At 40.5% G+C, this 16,943-nt stretch overlaps 2 protein-coding genes across 3 annotated transcripts; one reads left to right on the top strand and one right to left on the bottom strand.

Annotated features, from left to right (window-relative positions):
* Positions 1-163: 163 nt before the first annotated feature.
* Positions 164-9,640, bottom strand: LOC5506646. Of its 2 annotated transcripts, none has more exons than XM_001627304.3 (8): positions 9,480-9,640; positions 9,315-9,398; positions 4,258-4,532; positions 3,822-3,921; positions 3,161-3,239; positions 2,700-2,888; positions 2,363-2,493; positions 164-2,015 (listed from the first exon to the last, which is right to left on the bottom strand). In XM_001627304.3, exons 2-8 carry the CDS (start codon positions 9,390-9,392, stop codon positions 1,746-1,748), a joined length of 1,122 nt encoding a protein of 373 aa, XP_001627354.1. In that variant the 5' UTR covers positions 9,393-9,398; positions 9,480-9,640; the 3' UTR covers positions 164-1,745. The 2 variants fall into 2 exon arrangements, with proteins under 2 accessions (XP_001627354.1, XP_048588538.1); XM_048732581.1 differs by having other exon boundaries at positions 9,474-9,630.
* A 1,222-nt stretch (positions 9,641-10,862) lies between these two features.
* LOC5506647 (TNF receptor-associated factor 3) lies at positions 10,863-15,083 on the top strand. Its single transcript, XM_001627287.3, has 3 exons — positions 10,863-11,021; positions 12,552-12,771; positions 13,422-15,083. The coding sequence occupies exons 1-3, from the start codon at positions 10,909-10,911 to the stop codon at positions 14,712-14,714; spliced, it is 1,626 nt and encodes a 541-aa protein (XP_001627337.3). The 5' UTR covers positions 10,863-10,908; the 3' UTR covers positions 14,715-15,083.
* Positions 15,084-16,943: the final 1,860 nt, after the last annotated feature.

The raw sequence follows: 16,943 nt of genomic DNA, 5'->3' as shown, positions 1-16,943 counted from the left end.
ACACAAAAGCGAAGCGACCACTCGTATTTCTAAGAGGGTTGCGTGTGTGTGTCTGGGGGGGGGGGGGGGGGGGGGGGGGGGCTTACCTAGACACCATATGGCAATGTGATTTTTTATAAGGTTTCTTATGGTCAAGAAAGGCGGCATGCATAAAACAAAAGAGTAGAAAAATTAGTTTATTTATCCTTTTTAAACACGGACTACAGCAACATCCCTAAATTAAATCGAATATCGGACTTTCAAATATATGTCACTGTAACAACACTCTTTTACAAAAAGAAACATTAAAAGGCTGGGCATTTGAAGTGATGATGGCTACGGAATGCTTCCTTAATTATACCCATAAGACATACAAAAACAGTGTTATTTGCTTTTAAACGTGGCAGCCTCCTTCAAAACCACCATCATCACCACAAAAGCACTAATGCCTTTGTTGGTATATAATACTTGAAGAAACTCTTTCAGTTGCCATTTTGTTATTTTAACATCATACCAAGATAAAGCATGCATTTCCAACGACTAAATAAGTTATATTGCAATATTATCGAATGAATTTGATTAATGGAATATTCAATAAGTTGCTACATAATTTATCTTCCATTGATGAAGAAAAACAATAACAAAAAAGTGGCTGACTGAGTTTCTTTAATCTACAGTTACTGCTCTGTATCCCAACAATACCCTCTTGGCACTCGCTTTAACTTTATACAAGTTAACGTCGCCAAATAACATGTAACGTACATGTAAGTTGGTTGAGAAATAAAAATTTTTTGATGTTTTTATCATTTTCTATATTGTATCAAATAATTTAGCTCTGTTGACTTTAAGTTGAAGAATTAACTTCGGAATTCTAAAACAAAGACGGCAATAGAAAATAATATCATCTAAAAAAGGCGGCCCTCGGGCTTTTTTGTTACTCTATCAATAAATTAATGACCTAAATCATATTTTGCAGTCTCGAAGGTTTAATGCCCTCATAAATAACAACAGGATTCAAAGACAAAGTTTATCCGACTATCACTGGTAATAATACTAACTATGTCACCATAGATCAATGCATGGTAACCTTATCTTATGCAGCCCCTCCCCCCCCCCCCCCCAAAAAAAAAAATATATATATATATATATATTTTCAAAACTTATAAGAAAATGGGCGTGGATGTGCCTCCTAATTTTTTCTTAATGTTTCTGTGTCATGCCCCCAATATTTCGAAGCCTGCTACGGCACTGTTATATCCAAACCGATGCAGGGAGACTTTTTACCTATGCCACAGTGTGGACAACACTATGCGTGAAACTCTATTATATCTATTTACCTCTAGTCTTGTGCAGACTCTTAGCTGTGGTTCACGTCTATTAGTGTGAACAAGACTTTATTGCAGACTTTATGACACTATGCGTGTGTACCCGACATCACATTTTCCAGCTTTCTTTATGCCTAGGATTTGTTGAGACTTTATTTCTATATGCGTCATATGCGTGTGAACAAGACTTCATTGCTTGTGAAAACGACAAGAGTTCATGCCTCTTTATGTGTGAACCCGACTTCATTGACTTGTGAATGCTTCATGCCTCTGTACGTGTGAACCAGACTCCATACTTGTGCAGACTTCACGAGTTTGTGGACAAGACTTTATGACTTGTGCAGACTTCATTCCTTTACACGTGTGGACAAGACTTTATGACTTGTGTGCAGACTTCATGCCTCTATACGGTGAACCAGACTTCAGTGATTTGTGCAGCCTTCATGCCTTTATAAGTGTGAACAAGACTTCATTGCGTTGTGGTGACTCGAGGACGTGTCCATTCACTCTCTGCTCGTTCACATGGACGGCGATGGCGGACCCCTCGACTCGTCCCCCGTAGGCCTGGAAGCCGAGGTAGAGGGCTTTGCCGTCATGTGCTTGTACAAGGGAGCGGAAGGTGCAATTACAGCTTGGTTGACCTTCAGGGATATGCATCTTGAACAGGAACGCGCTGTGCTCACTCGTCACCATTTCAAGATCCACAGGTTCCTATAGACAAAGAGACAACAATCAGTACAGCTTGAATAAATGAGTGAGGAGAGAGGCCGAGAAACTATTTAAGGATCTTCCTAGGAAAAAATGAGTGAGGAGAGAGGCCCAGAAACTATTTAAGGTTCTTCCTAGAAAAAAATGAGTGAGGAGAGAGGAGAAACTATTGTTTACAACTGTCTTTTGATCTGCCTGTATATCTGTCCCTCCGTCTGTTTGTCTGCCATTCATCTGTGTTTTGGTCTACCTCAATGTCTGTCTGTCCGTCTATTTGTCTGTCATTCATCTGCCTTTCTGCCTGCCTGTCTGTCTGACCTTCCTTCAGGCTGGCTGTTTGTCAGTCTTACCATCATTATGACCGACTCATTGACGACCGCCACGCATCTGCCACTCGCTTCATGTTGCAGGATAACAGTTATGCCAGCGTCGCACGACAACGATTCATAGATATGCATCTTGAACAACGCCCGCCCTTGACCTGAAACAAAGCAAGATATTGGTAAAGAGTAAACTGGTTACAAACAGGTTACAAAATGACAAACAGGCTATAAACTGGTTACAGACGGGCTACGAACCGTTTATTAGTTCCAAAAGTATTATTTACATAGGTTAAACAGTAAGGACCAAGACAGTAACCAGGCATTAAAGGAGCTGCGAAACAAACATCATAAACCGTGAACGTACTTTCTTGTATTGCTAGATGGTCGTCTAGAACCAGCCCCTGGTGCTCGTCGTATATGACAGTGGGGTAGTCAGTACAGTTAAACTGCAAGTACACTCTTCGTGGGTCCCCTGTGTGGAGAAACGTCTCGGGGCCGCTCAAGGACCAAGAAGACTCGACCTCCACTACTTGTATGATCTCCAGTGTGGATACTGACGATAAAGAAAAACCTAACATAAGCACACTGCTCCACACTCGCTAGAACTTGCGTAAAAATGACTGCACTTAAGTGGCTGTGCTTTACCGAGCGACCAACCGACCGACTGATTAATAGAAAACTCTCAATTAAATGAAAACTGTTGGCTGTTTTAATCCGGAAAATATAGATCCACAGTTACGTACGAAAGAATCAATAACGTTTGCGCACGCTATTAAAAGAATGCCATCGTTTTATCATGTGTCTAGCAAAGTATCGAATCCTTACCGTCGCTATTGTTGCCAATGATCATTTTCTTCAACTCTGTTTTTCCCGTTCTGTGATCCTTTACTTTTCTAAGAATTTCCTACGAGAGAAAATGAGGGTTTTTTTAAGCCTCATCTACACTAACAATTTTTATGTTTATGTTGCAACTATAGTTGCTCAAAAGGTAGCAGGTTTGCTTTTTTTCGGCAATTAAAAATTGTCACACATGAAAAATTACTAACGTGTAGATGCCAACAAATATAGTTGCCAACTAAAAATTGTTATTGTAGTAGATGGGGCTTAAGATTGCATGCAAGCTCTCTTTTAAACTGCTAAAGTCGCCAGCCAGTCCCGTCAAACATAGACAGCGACCAGGGGCGTGGTCAGGGGCGTGGCCAGGGGACCCGGAACCCCCTCCTTTCAGGTCTAATGAAGCTATTACGTCTAAAGCTAGACGTCGTTACGTCGTTACGACGTCGTTACGAAAGTTCTTGAGCAACAATCAAGGGAGGGTAGTCTTTCTTGCAGAGTTTCCTGTGCTAGGAGATGATACGTGCGACAGCGTGGGGCCTGTGACGTGCTCTCGTTCCTTGTGACGTCCAAGCTCGTAACAACCACAGAACCCAATCAGTGTAAAAGCCAGAGCGCTGGGGACTAGGATAAAGGCAAGGTTTCAACTTACCAATCTAAGGTCGGTGCTATTCACACTCCAAAATATGTTCTTCGTATCTTGCACTCCAGAGCATTCCCTGTCATTCACTTTATGGATGACATCCCCCGGTCTGGAAATAAAAAAAAAACATTATAAACAAACTATTAAGTAGCTTTAGGGGAGAATATGAAGTTCATCCAATGAACAGGTTTACCCACGAGTCTCAAGGCAAATCCTTGCGCGAGAGATTTAGATTGTTGTACCCAAGCACATCAAACAACACTAAAGTGCATTTCTCATGCAACCAGCTCACCTTAAACCGAAGCTATTCGCGAACAAACCGACCTCTACATGAGCGACAGAGATCATAGCATGTCGGCCGTCACCTGGTCTGACTACTACATTGGCGACAACGCCACACAATGGAAAGAAAGCCATTAGAACATTTCTTGTTCAACCAACTCACCTCAAACCAAATCCATGCGCGAACAAACCGACCTCTACATGAGCGACAGAGATCATAGCATGTCGGCCGTCACCTGGTCTGAAATGATCGCATCTGTACCGAGGGGTGATCTTCATTCCCATTGGGTGTATCTTGCCCCCCGTGCGGATGGAGATCTCCGCCGTCTCTTCTTCCTCGTAGGCTGAGCTGCTGGAGTTTGAGCGGGATGAGGGCGGGGTCGTCGGGCTTGGGCACTCGGTCACGAAGATACGTGGCTGATTGCGGTACGCTTCACCCTGCGAATACAAGGTGACAAATAAATAAAGTAGAACCCGCTTATTGAAGCGGTGTTGCCACCAGTCTACTTCCGGAGGGCCAACAGAAACCTCAACCGACAAGAAATAAAAGAATCTTTTAGAATCCGCGCTATTTTATACGCCGTCCGCACTAAATTATCAGTCACACCCTTAAAGAAATCTTCCAATAGACACGCTGCTTTTACAATTGTGAAATATTTTTGCGTTTTTTCCGTTAAAAATTATCGGAAATTGTTACGTAATCGAGAGGCAGTAACAACGCTTTAAAGTTCGGATATCTCGAATCAGGCCCGTAGCCGGGGGGGGGGGGGGGGGGGGGGGGGGGTCCGTGGGCGAGAAGAAATCGGAGCGTGTGGCCGGAGGAGACTGGGGTGAAAGGGGAGGGAAGCACCGATGTTTTGCTTTCTTTTACAGACCACTTGCCCAAATTAGGCTGCACTCGGAAAATCAATGTGTGCAGTGCTTTATGGGTACCAAATAAACAAGTAAATAAGCTGTTACGAAGTTTGGAAAGCTGCATCCATGTTGACACTTACATGGTTTTCAGATACAGGGATTCAGCTATGTTATCCATCAACGGATTCTCGAGTACAACGTGTTCACTTGAATAGCTCGAGGTCAAACGTCTCGCTAATTCGATCTATCTTTCGTTTACTCTGGCCATGTTTCGCCCCAGCCCCCCCCCTACCCCGGATTAATAAGACTGCCCCCTTAGTGACAAATTATCCCTGTTGCAACTGATTTTCCTCATTAAATATTTCAATTTTGTTTTGTCTATTTAGGCTTAACTTAAGTGCTATAATGCCTTCATATCGAGTGTTATTTTATCCTTCTAGTGAGGCTTGATTGTTCTCAATAAGAACCGAGTGGATAAAATCTGATGTAATAGGATTTTCGAGTAAGAGGCAAGCGTCATAAACTACGCATCTTAAAACACTAGTGTTAAGTGAGTTGACGGATAATCTTTCCTGGCAAACTTCTCTTGATTTCAAATGACAGCTCCTTTATCTTTTGGAATAGTTATTTCTCTTTTCGTTACGCCAAAATCTAATATTTCATCTTTGCCGTCCAAATACTTTTCATCCTAAAAATAGCAGATGTTGATTGATAAAAAAATGTTTCTTACAGGACAAAGGAGACATTCATTGACCACATAAATAAATAAATAAATAAATAAATAAATAAATAAATAAATAAATAAATAAATAAATAAATAAATAAATAAATAAATAAATAAATAAGTAAATAAGTAAATAAGTAAATAAATAAATAAATAAATAAATAAATAAATAAATAAATAAATAAATAAATAAATTAATTAATTAATTAAGAAAACCCGTAGTGATAATGTGGAGATATACTCTGAGGTGATAGTTTTTTAATAATTCTTAATTCTCGATTGATTAAACATCTTTTTCTTAACCTTTCGAAAACCTCCAAGCAAAAACGTTGTCGAGATCCTATCTGCAATGACGCAGAGAAAGAAGACAAGAGCCTTAAAAGAGTTTCCTAGGCATGACAACACATTTTGCTTATCACACTCATCATATGTAAAAATATCGAAATACGATTAGGGTGTGCATTGTTCGGCCAAAAACCTGTTCCTATAAGAAACTGCAAATGCTTTTGAAATCTTGAAGTCCTAAATATTGTCGCAAAACAGCAGTTCAATTGATCAAAGCTTATGTCAAGACGCCGTATTTTACTTACAAAGAGAGATTGGATATGATAGCTTGTCGGAAGCAACAGCGACAGATTTAAAACTGGTGCAAGTTTGGCTGTCATTTTGTTGTACCTTTGAGGGCTAGCACTACTTTTTGGCGCCACGCAATTCTCTAAAGTGATAAAATTCATTGCGAAAAAAAAAATTTAAAAAAATAAAAATTTACGTATGTCAAGAGGATGTAGTAAATATTGGGCGGGGCTATAATTTAAATTCTTAATTATGTTTTTTCTTCCAAAACGTCGTAAAGAGAAGAAAAAATGGGAATTCTCGAAAATGCTAAAACGCTTGCTCGCCTACTTGCCTATAAAATTAGCTACAACTAGACTAATCAAAAAATTTATACTAATCAAAATGAGACATACGAAGCGGTAAAGGCAGTAGTGATACACTGCACCGTATTATGCGCCCAAATCAACTATAGTAATTTTGTGGCAACCCTCAAAACACTTAAGAAATACAATGTGTTAAAAAGCCAATCTAGTAAATTAAATTTAAAACCTGTATTACACTTTTGGCTGTCCCATGAGTTGCTTTTATTCTACATTATTTTTTTTTCATAAAATCCTACAAGTAATTTCCTGATCACTTATTTGTGATGTATGTAAAAAAATTGGGAGTGAGGCCATATGTCTTAAAACGAAAACGGCGAAACAACACATTGCACGGTTATCTTTAGCTGATGACGGAGCTGACGGCCCAGGCCACATTAGAGCTAACAACACAAGCAAGGACAGAACGAATAATAATAACAATAAGATTTTTGCTCTTTGTAAGTTCCGATCGCGAAACATAGCTTGTTATGTTTTCTCGCGAAAGCCCTCGACGACATAACTTCTCCAACGTCCAACGTCCAACACCAGCTACCCCCCCCCCCCCCCCATCCCCCAATACATTGTTTTAATATCTGCATGCTTTCTTTACATCTGTTCGTGCCGATCGCGAAACATAGCTTGTTATGTTTTCTCGCGAAAGCCCTCGACGACACAACTTCTCAAACGTCCAACGTCCAACACCCCCTACCCCCCCCACCCCCCAATACATTGTTTTAATATCTGCATGCTTTCTTTACATCTGTTCGTGCCGATCGCGAAACATAGCTTGTTATGTTTTCTCGCGAAAGCCCTCGACGACACAACTTCTCAAACGTCCAACGTCCAACACCCCCTACCCCCCCCCCCCCCCATCCCCCAATACATTGTTTTAATATCTGCATGCTTTCTTTACATCCGCGTCTACACGACGGAATCGAAGAGATGTTTTGTTGTGTTATTCAAAACAAATTATAAAACGTTCAAATGCTTGAACTAGCGTTATGCATAGTGTCTAATTTATTTTTTATTTAAATATTCGTGGATACTTCTTTGAAAGAAAAAGAAATCATCGAAAAACGTGACAAGAAAGTAAAGGTCTTGCTATCCATCCAGAACGAGTGTCCCCAACTTCCGGTGTTTTGACTCGCCCACCCGGAAGTCTTAAAACGGAAGAGGTCGATTAACAATCATAATATGATGGAATTTCCGTCTCAAAAGAGACGGAAATTAAACGTTCGGCTGAAAGCATCTGCCATAATTCTACACGCTAACGGTTTTGAGTGGAAAACCCGAATAAAATAAATAATTTTAAGTAGGCAAAACATATAATTTAGCCGTGCAATGCAATCTATATCGTCACACATGCATTTACTTGAACTGCATCCAATAATTATGTAAATCCCGCGATAGCTGAAGACACGAAATTCTATCTTTTTGTGACATGATAGCATTACAATATTTTTATTGCATTTTCGTTCAATAAAGGTTGTCAGCGCAAACGGCGAATGGCGATTGCCAAATGGATGTTTTACGACCGAAAGGGTAGTAATTATTTGTAAAAATAAAGGTGATAAGTAAACTCAAACAATGCCAGAATCGTATATTGATTAAATTAAATGGATATTCGTATGTTTTATTTCTATTTTTCTAAATATGGAATGTGTATTTTGGGATCCATGTGTCCTTTCGGCCGTAGAACTGCCATTGGTCAATCGTCATTTGACGTTTGCTGCACTGGCAACGTTTTTTGAAATAGGTGAATATATATATATTTTTTAATTTTGGGAAAAAATCGAAAATATTTTAAACATCAATAATCATAAGAAAAACATTAGGAGCGTATTTTCTTAGCAAAGATGTTGTTTTATACAAATTGATTCTATATTTATCTCTAATGTGTTTAATGGAGACAAACGGTTTCCTTCGATGTCAAAACACAAAACCTCACCATTATGGTGAACGTGAGGGTTCTGTAAATCAAATAAAAAATAAATACAAGAAAATAAAATAAGCTTGTTGTTTTATTATTAAGCATTAAAGTCGTTTTTGAAAGCGATTCCGGTATTATTTTAAACCGAAATCACTTGTACAAGGAGACGTGACTGAGGGAAAAATAACTGAAAGCAATTTACTCCACGAGGAGACGGCTACATAGATCGAAATAATAAGAACTGCTGGTCCACGCTACAATTTAGATATACAATATTTTCACTAAGAATTCAGACATGCTAAAGTAACTTGTAAAAGTGTTCGATGGAAAAGATTAGAAGGCATGATTGTTTATCTAATAACTTCCATATTCAATGTTGGGGTTTATTCAAGAATAAAAATACACATATAAGCTTTATTGTTCGTTCAGATATTGTTTTGTCTTAAATAATCACATTTGCGTGACTAAAATATTGAATAGTGTTTTAGTATGATCAGAATAGCGCTGTAATAGCAAGGAAAGATTTTCCATGACTATGCAAATTGCACGTTGTCAAACCTACGTACTCTTTTGTGGTTTGTGACCTAAACATTTTGGATACTATACATTTTGTAATCACATTTTGTAGTATACTTCGCCCAATACCCTCAACTAACAAACTGAATAAGCACTTAAGAAATAAAATAAACGTATTTGTTTTTGTTGTGATGGATTAACAAGCTATTTGTAGTAGACTATATCCAACTAGGTCAGAAGGGTGAAATTTAATAACTACAGATCGAAGTATATCTTACCCGGGATTTAGTTCCAAAACAGGCCCATTTACGAAACTTTTTTCCTATTTTGCTTGCCATACCAGTCTCCTTTTCCATATGAATCTGTAAGATAAAAACAATGTGAAGGAAAATCAACATGAACGAATTTCGCGTGTACACACGTTTAAATGTATATACCCTTACATTTCCTTCGATAAGACTCCTCTGATAGATGCTTCTCGACACTGAAATCTTAAGACTATTGCCTTTTTCCACCTGGAGTTTTGATTTCGAAGAGCACTAAATTATCGTGTGTATACGCTATGAATTTTTAGCTTTGAATGACACTAAGGACGAAGCCCTCAACCAAACTTAACACTCGTGTGACGTCACATAAATCACGTCATTACAGGAAGTAAATAGCTTTGTAGGAAGTTAGATTTGATTTCGTGTGCACTTTCGACGTATCTTAGGGAAAGACCCAGAATGCTTTTATGACTACATGGTCGGGTCGATTTTCACTCGCAAGGGGATTCCTTTTTATAATCCATGAAGTAAAATAGAATAGCGTGTTTGGGAAAAGTGACAGCGACTTTAGTTTTCGCATGATGTACCGTGGCGGCGTGTGCAACAGGGGAACCCCCCAGATCCTTTATTGATGATCAAACTCACATGGGCAATAGGCGTGGGTGGATACGGTGATTTTTTGCTGTGCCAAATAACTAGCAATTGTGTGTGAATATAATTTACAACTAGTCCCGTGTCGCAATTGAATACTATTTTGGTATTTTGACTCGCAAGATCTTCTGGGTCAGTACGCAGCTCTTACAAGCTGCAATTTGATTGGGCAAATGAACAATATCCGCACCTCGACACAAAGAACGAGAAGAATAGAGACAAAAGAACTCCTTTGTAGAACAAAGATAATAGGAGACAAAGCAGCTGCGTGCTTACTCAGATCATTGCAAGATGTCACAACAATGAAAAAATCAACAGGTTGTGCATATTTCAGCATTGCTTGAATGAAAAAATAATGAGAAAATGATGAAAGCGCACCGAGGGGGCGATGAGTTTCATAAATACTACTTCTACTCTCCATTGTCAAAATCTTATAATATTTTGAAGGAAACCGGTGCGTCAAAATCGTTTTTAAATAAAACAAATGGATTAGACAACAATGGTACCCTCAAAGCCAGATAGGATATATCTAAAACTATATTTATTAGTGTGTTTCCAAAACCAATTAAAAGATTCATGCATACATTGTAATAAACCGAGAAGACTACAACGACAATGCACTAATCGTCACATTACGCAAATGTGAAAGGAAAAACCGAGGAACGAACCCTTTTCGCATTCCATTTTGATCTGTTACAAGAGCAGATAGTAAAACATTTGCCTGTTTCGAGCTGCTTGGAACGATTGGCACAAGACGATTGATTAAGCAGATTGCGTTACAAAGAGCACAGAGCAGTTATTGTCAGGTACATGTAGCGATAGCAGGGAAACCCCCTCTTCACAGTCCTATACGATTGGTCGAGGTCATGATTGCGAACTATTCGGGGAACTCCCGTATGCTAAGCACTTTCACTTTCGCTTTTAATCAGAGTTTTTGGCGCAAAGTTTCGGCAGTATGAGTCTCGATAGTACTAGGTTTGAATATATCGATGTTCTCGAGGATAGATACATCTGCAACGCATGTAGAATGCCGCTGAACCATCCAATGCAGGCTCAGTGTGGACACAGGTTGGTACAAAACATTGAAAGGGAACACAGGATGTAGTTATAGATATCGAGGGTAACTTTTTTTTACCTTTATCCAAGACAAAGTTGGTTTGAAAGAATAACTCGTTCAGATGACTTATAAAAGTATGACAGAAGGACATATCTAGGTTCGTCGAATAACAAGAATGTGGAAATATTTTACAACGAACCATTTCCGGTTTTAACTGAAGAGTGAAGTCAACTTAAATATATTCTCATCTTCCTGTAGAATACGAAATGACTACATCGTGCGACCAAACACGGGTTCCGCTTTTTCAAAAGCTTAATATTCCCTTTGTTTACATTTCAAAGATCTATTTTATTTAAAACAAAATTCCAAGGGATAAGACACATGACTGTCCCGAGTTCAAGCGCGAAAAAAGCCTCATGTGATATTTATGGGAAATCATCAAGGGGCCATTGCGCACCTAGTTTGCGCATGAATGTTTAAGTTTTACAGGTAACAGAGTACTACGCTGAAGGTAAAAACTGTGTGATTCAGATTTCACCTTCATCAGGAGCGGCATCGAGATTGCGACAGGATGAGCCATTCGGTCATGGCCCATAAAAACTCTTTCCATGTACATCCGTCCTAGTTTTAATCAGACGCTTGGAGATCGTTCGCTTTACTTCCACAAGAGAAAGGGAAGTGAACCAGCTCCGAATAGCTGAGAAATCCGACAATCTGTCCGCGTCCAAATCCTTTTAGCATTGCCGCAACTTGTTTTTAAAGACTTGAAAATTAATAAGCAGGGACACGTAGAAGTAGGACAGTGCCCCCCGACCCCTTGCCGTCCCCAAGTCCGCGCAAGCAGTATTTCTTTAGGAGTTCGTAAAGAAAATGATACACACCCAGTGCTACGGCGCGGTTTATAAACGAAAACCTAACTGATCGCCCTTATGCTATTATTCAAAGCCCACCAAAAGGTATATTTCGAACTTATAAGAATTTGAGCATCCAAAATATCCCAAGCAATCGATAAATTTGCCTTGGAAATGCGCGTAATTCGTTATCAAGAGGAGTATTGGTTAGTACTTGTCAGTTAGTTGTGCAAGCATTCTAGCCACCCACCCTAAGAGCGAGACCAGATTTCGGGCCATCCAAAGGCACCTAAAGTTTTCCTCTTCCATCTTGTTTAGCATGTTTTCTCATTTGACACCACATCTTGTTTTTTTCCGCAACAAAAATCTTCATAAAAAAAAATAACACGTGCGGACATGGCGCCTTTGACTTGCAAGTTGGGCCAAAAAAGAGCACATGCGACAGAGCCTTAAGGATGTCGATCAAGCACTCATTTTATTGTTTATCATTGAAAATACAACGGTTTATTCGCAAGGAAACTTCAAAATAACAATATACGAATTGTACGTTATTGACGATATAGAGAATATCTTGGTTACTCGCTTGAATTAGCCGATGGAAATGGATGCTTTGTGTGACTCTTCATTTAGCGGGGGCATAAAATGGCGGCGTAAAATGGCCTTCTTTTAAAAGGGATTTCACGATTTCAGATTTTGTAAGCATTGCATCGACGTCATACTTCTCTCCCCTTTCCCTGCCTGCCCGAGAGATGGGCAGACCATACAAGCCTTGAGCGTGTTCCATGACCGCTGTGCCTTAGCAGAGATGCAGGCGCTTCCGTGTTACTGTCATGGAAGGTGTGATGGCTGCCAATGGACTGGACCTGTTGCCATGGTTACCGTGCATGAAGAAGTATGTGCATTTATAAAGGTTAGTCTTGACTGGCTCCCGAACTATACGGTTTTCTTTAATATTGGGTTTGTATTTCGTCATATGGCGACACGACAAAAATGAAGCGACTTTCTCCCTCTAAAACTGCAAAGGGAACCCTCGAAATATGACTGAATATCAGCCCCTGTGAGCCCTTGAAATATGATTTTTAACCCGTTATAAATTTCCCTGCATGCCTAGAAAACGAAAAGAAGAAAAAAAAATGGGTTGGAATTTGTTCAAATGGCGACACAACAAACATGAAGGAAGTATCCCCCGTTTAACATCTCCCCGGCATAGTATTTTCTACCATAACCTCTCTAGTCTTGAATCATCCTCGGAAACCCTCGCTTATGAACGAGGCGGAATAAGGCCGGTAGAGGGGGAGGGAAAGAAGAGCCTCTCGCCGTCACTTCGTCCTCGCGCCTCTTTACGCTGTCCTCGACGTCCTGGGTAAGAATACGTTATTTTCTCAACTATCTGACTGAACAAATGATTAAACGATTGATTTATAGATCGATTGACACGCATTGAGTTAAGCGGTATGCCGAGATTTTCCCCTTCAAATATGGCTCACAAAAGTAATGGTTAGGGTTGAGTGACACTATAGTGAACCAAACATGAATGACCTATCTTTTTTCTGTCCCCAGGTATCGTGTATCCACGCATCTGACGGTTGTGGCGAGATAATGCTTCGTTTCCAACTGGCGAAACATGTTGAGAAAGAATGCCCATTCCGGCTAATCACGTGTGTGTACTGTCAAAACGATGTCCCTGAAAGAACACTCATTGAACACCTCAAAAAATGTCCCGCATTTCCAATTGAGTGTCCTAACGAGTGCGGAGTTAAATGTATTGAAAGAAAAAAGCTTAGTGCGCATACGCGGGAATGCCCGAATGCGCTGACCGACTGCAGATTCAGCCCTTTAGGATGTACTTATAAAGTTAAAAAAATAGCTCTAAGGGAACACCAAAACAAACACGTGATTAAACATATGATCTTACTAGGGAGGACGACAGGGGAACCTCAACCAAATTTATTGGAGCTTCAGAATCAGCTAGAGCGTTTTGATGGGGAAAATACATCTTTTAAGACTGAATTGGAAAGGCATAAGTACGAATTTGCGCAAATGAAAGAAAGGTTTAATGACCAGAACGCACGACTAGGAAAAGTAGAAAAGACAGTGGCAAACCAAAAAGGTGACATTGCAGAAATCTGGATGCGTTTTGACCAAGAAAACTTAGTAGGAGAAGTGAGAATGCTAGACAAGCTGAAAACGTTTAGGGTAAAAACAAAAGCGAATAAAGAATGCCTGTTATCGCTAATGAAAAGACTTGAGGTCCGAGATGATAGTCAGACAAATCCTAACAAGCTGAACAGACGATTAAGCCAACTGGAAAGCTCCATAACAATACACAAGACTAAACTCTTCCAAGAGGATCTTAGGATCCAGATACAACAGGCAACTTCCTACGATGGTACCTTTTTATGGAAAATAGAAAAATTTACCGAAAGATATGCGGAGGCAAAATCAGACAACGCAACTTCTATTTACAGCTCCCCGTTTTATACGCATCGTTTCGGTTACAAATTGTGTGCGCGGTTATTTCCTAACGGCGACGGTAGCGCGAGGGATAACTACTTGTCGATATTCATAGCATTAATGCGCGGTGAATATGACTCAATATTGCCCTGGCCATTCCAAGAAACAATTACGATAACATTGATAGACCAGGATAACGGAATGAATATTTCAGAGACGTTTGATCCAGACCCGTGCAGCATAAGTTTCCAGCGTCCGACACGAAATATCAACGTTGCGAGCGGATGCCCGAGGTTCTGCTCCCAGACTGTCCTAAGAACGCGCGGTTACATGAACGAGAACTGTGTTTTTGTCAAAATTGTCGTAGACAAGATCGAGAAAGGTAGCACATGCACTTGATTTGCGTGGCCTACACGCGCGCGACCTTGTATGTCAACTTGCCATCGAACGAGATGGATGGATCATACATGTGCTCTGCGTGGCCTACACGCGTGTCAACTTCTGTCAAATTGCCATCGACGAGATACACGTGCTCTGCGTGGCCTAGACGCGCTTGAGCTGCATGTTTATTGAAATCCAAGTCTATAAGATGTATGTCAGTCTTATGCGCTTCTATTATTCCCTTAATCATCCCCTCTTGGGTATAAGAGGGGGCGACACAGACACGCGAGCATTAGCGGGTTCACGTGTGCGCGTGACCTACACGCGCGAGAAATGTATGGATCGCGGTTGACAAGATGCTTATACCCATGTTCTGCCTGGCCTACACGCTCGCGAAAGAAGACCCATGTAATGCCTAGTGCACACTAGTGACAAAACGACATGGACATAACGACATAAGAGAAAAAAAAATTCTCTTATGTCATTAAGTCCATGTCGTTATGTCGGGTTTATGTCAAAATGTCGAACCATTCACACTTTTGAACATACGAAGATAAGAGTGCGCGCGCCCATGTCGTTATGTAACTAGCGACATAACGACATAACAAAATAGGCGCGCGCACTCTTTTAAGCCCGACATAAAACATGTTTTTTTCTTCTCTTATGTCGTTATGTTCATGTCGTTATGTCAAAATGTCGAACCATTCACACTTGAACATATGGGTGCACGCGCCTATGTTGTTATATCGTTATGTTACTAGTGTGCACCAGTTATAAGAGAAACCTACGTTTTTTTTACTTCTACAGGCTCACGCAAGAATTGTATTTTCTTCTGTTTTTCGAACAATAAAGGCCCGCAAGCGGCTTCTTTGGGGGAAACGTTTAAGAACTTGGTAAACCTCGCTTGTAGATTTTCGGATTGTTTTGCTTGGAAGCATATGGTAAGGGTAACATTAATGCTTTTGCGCACCTATAAGTAAACAATGATTGGTTGGGTTCGCTACCTTGGTCAGCTCGGCGCACACTGTGAGAAAATTTTCACGCGTGCTCTTTGCTCGCCGCCTCGCGAGGCCAAAAACTCAGTGTGCGGACGTCGATCAAACGAACTTAGGTCTCACGGGTAACTGAGGCAAAGTTTCCTCCTGCTTGAGCTGTGAGTTTGAGGACTCGTGAGGCAGTGAGCAAAGTTCACGCGTGGAATGTTCCTTACCGTGTGCATCACACACGTTCACACACGTTCACACACGTTTGCGTAAATAGTTTAATGGTTTGCATAGTTTTTTTAAGGAAAACTTATTATTTGTACTTAAAAAACTCATCAATATTCAATAGGCATGTTGACCAAAAGTTGCTATATTTATTCATTTAAGAATAAGTCACTTGATCATCCTTCAGAGGTAAGCCTTTTCTGGCCTCTTCACTGCTGAAAAGAAAATTCTAAATAAATATCAAACGAATGACACCAAGATATGTTATAAATAAATGCTAATAAGCCGCCTGTTCTGCACTTGTTTGCAAACATTAATATGTCTTGCCCAAGGGTGGAGTGCAGGCATACCCATGGGAACTGGTCATTTAAGTATTTGAACTCGTTCTTCGGACACGTGAATAGGCTTTATACCTAGCAATACACCGAACAAATCTCTACGGGGACGTCTCAAGGGAAATATTGGGGTACAATAGAAAAACAATGACAGACTAACGAACATGAAACATTATACAAAGCTATCATCTTATTGCATCTTATTGCACACAATCAGAACATTTTTGGCCATGTATCGGTCAGCAGATTAAACAACCAATACACAGCTTGTCTTTTTCGTATCATCGCATGATAAGCAAAAAGTTGAAACATGACATATATTTTTGGGCGACGACAACGTCGGTATTATCTTTTGAACAGAAGCTGAGAGGGCTAGCTCCAGGATTTCTCGAGGGGGGACTTTCGCAGGGGGGGGGAATAGGGGGGGGACTGGGGGGTTTCAGAGAAACTAGTGGGAGGCGCGGATCGCCCCTCCGGGCCTCCCAGCCCCGTCTCCCGTCTTAGGCCTGGGAGGCGCGAATCCCCCCTCCGAGCCCCCCAGCCCCGTCTCTATATATCAGGCAGACGTACATAAACAATCGGCAAAAGCTGATGTAGGCCAAATCGATTTCACGTACATAAGCTTTTGGCGATTGCTAATGTAGGCCAAATCGATTTCACGTACATAAGCTTTTGGCAATTGCTAATGTAGGCCGGGGCAGTTC

The sequence above is a fragment of the Nematostella vectensis genome, chromosome 9 (genome assembly GCF_932526225.1).
Source record: "Nematostella vectensis chromosome 9, jaNemVect1.1, whole genome shotgun sequence".
In the NCBI taxonomy this organism is placed as follows: domain Eukaryota; kingdom Metazoa; phylum Cnidaria; class Anthozoa; order Actiniaria; family Edwardsiidae; genus Nematostella; species Nematostella vectensis.
The sequence above is the reverse complement of the archived record's forward strand: the minus strand, read 5'-3'. Positions and strand labels throughout refer to the sequence as shown.

Bases quoted from the DNA above. Each gene is read 5' to 3' on its own strand.
- LOC5506646 (XM_001627304.3), bottom strand. From the start codon at position 9,392: ATGGAAAAGGAGACTGGTATGGCAAGCAAAATAGGAAAAAAGTTTCGT. The intron at 4,533-9,314 runs GTAAGATATACT...TTGTATTCGCAG, and splicing joins GTTTTGGAACTAAATCCCGG to GGTGAAGCGTACCGCAATCA. The intron at 3,240-3,821 runs GTAAGTTGAAAC...TTTCTCTCGTAG, and splicing joins ATAGCACCGACCTTAGATTG to GAAATTCTTAGAAAAGTAAA.
- LOC5506647 (XM_001627287.3), top strand. From the start codon at position 10,909: ATGAGTCTCGATAGTACTAGGTTTGAATATATCGATGTTCTCGAGGAT. The intron at 11,022-12,551 runs GTTGGTACAAAA...TCACGATTTCAG, and splicing joins CAGGCTCAGTGTGGACACAG to ATTTTGTAAGCATTGCATCG. The intron at 12,772-13,421 runs GTTAGTCTTGAC...TTCTGTCCCCAG, and splicing joins AAGTATGTGCATTTATAAAG to GTATCGTGTATCCACGCATC.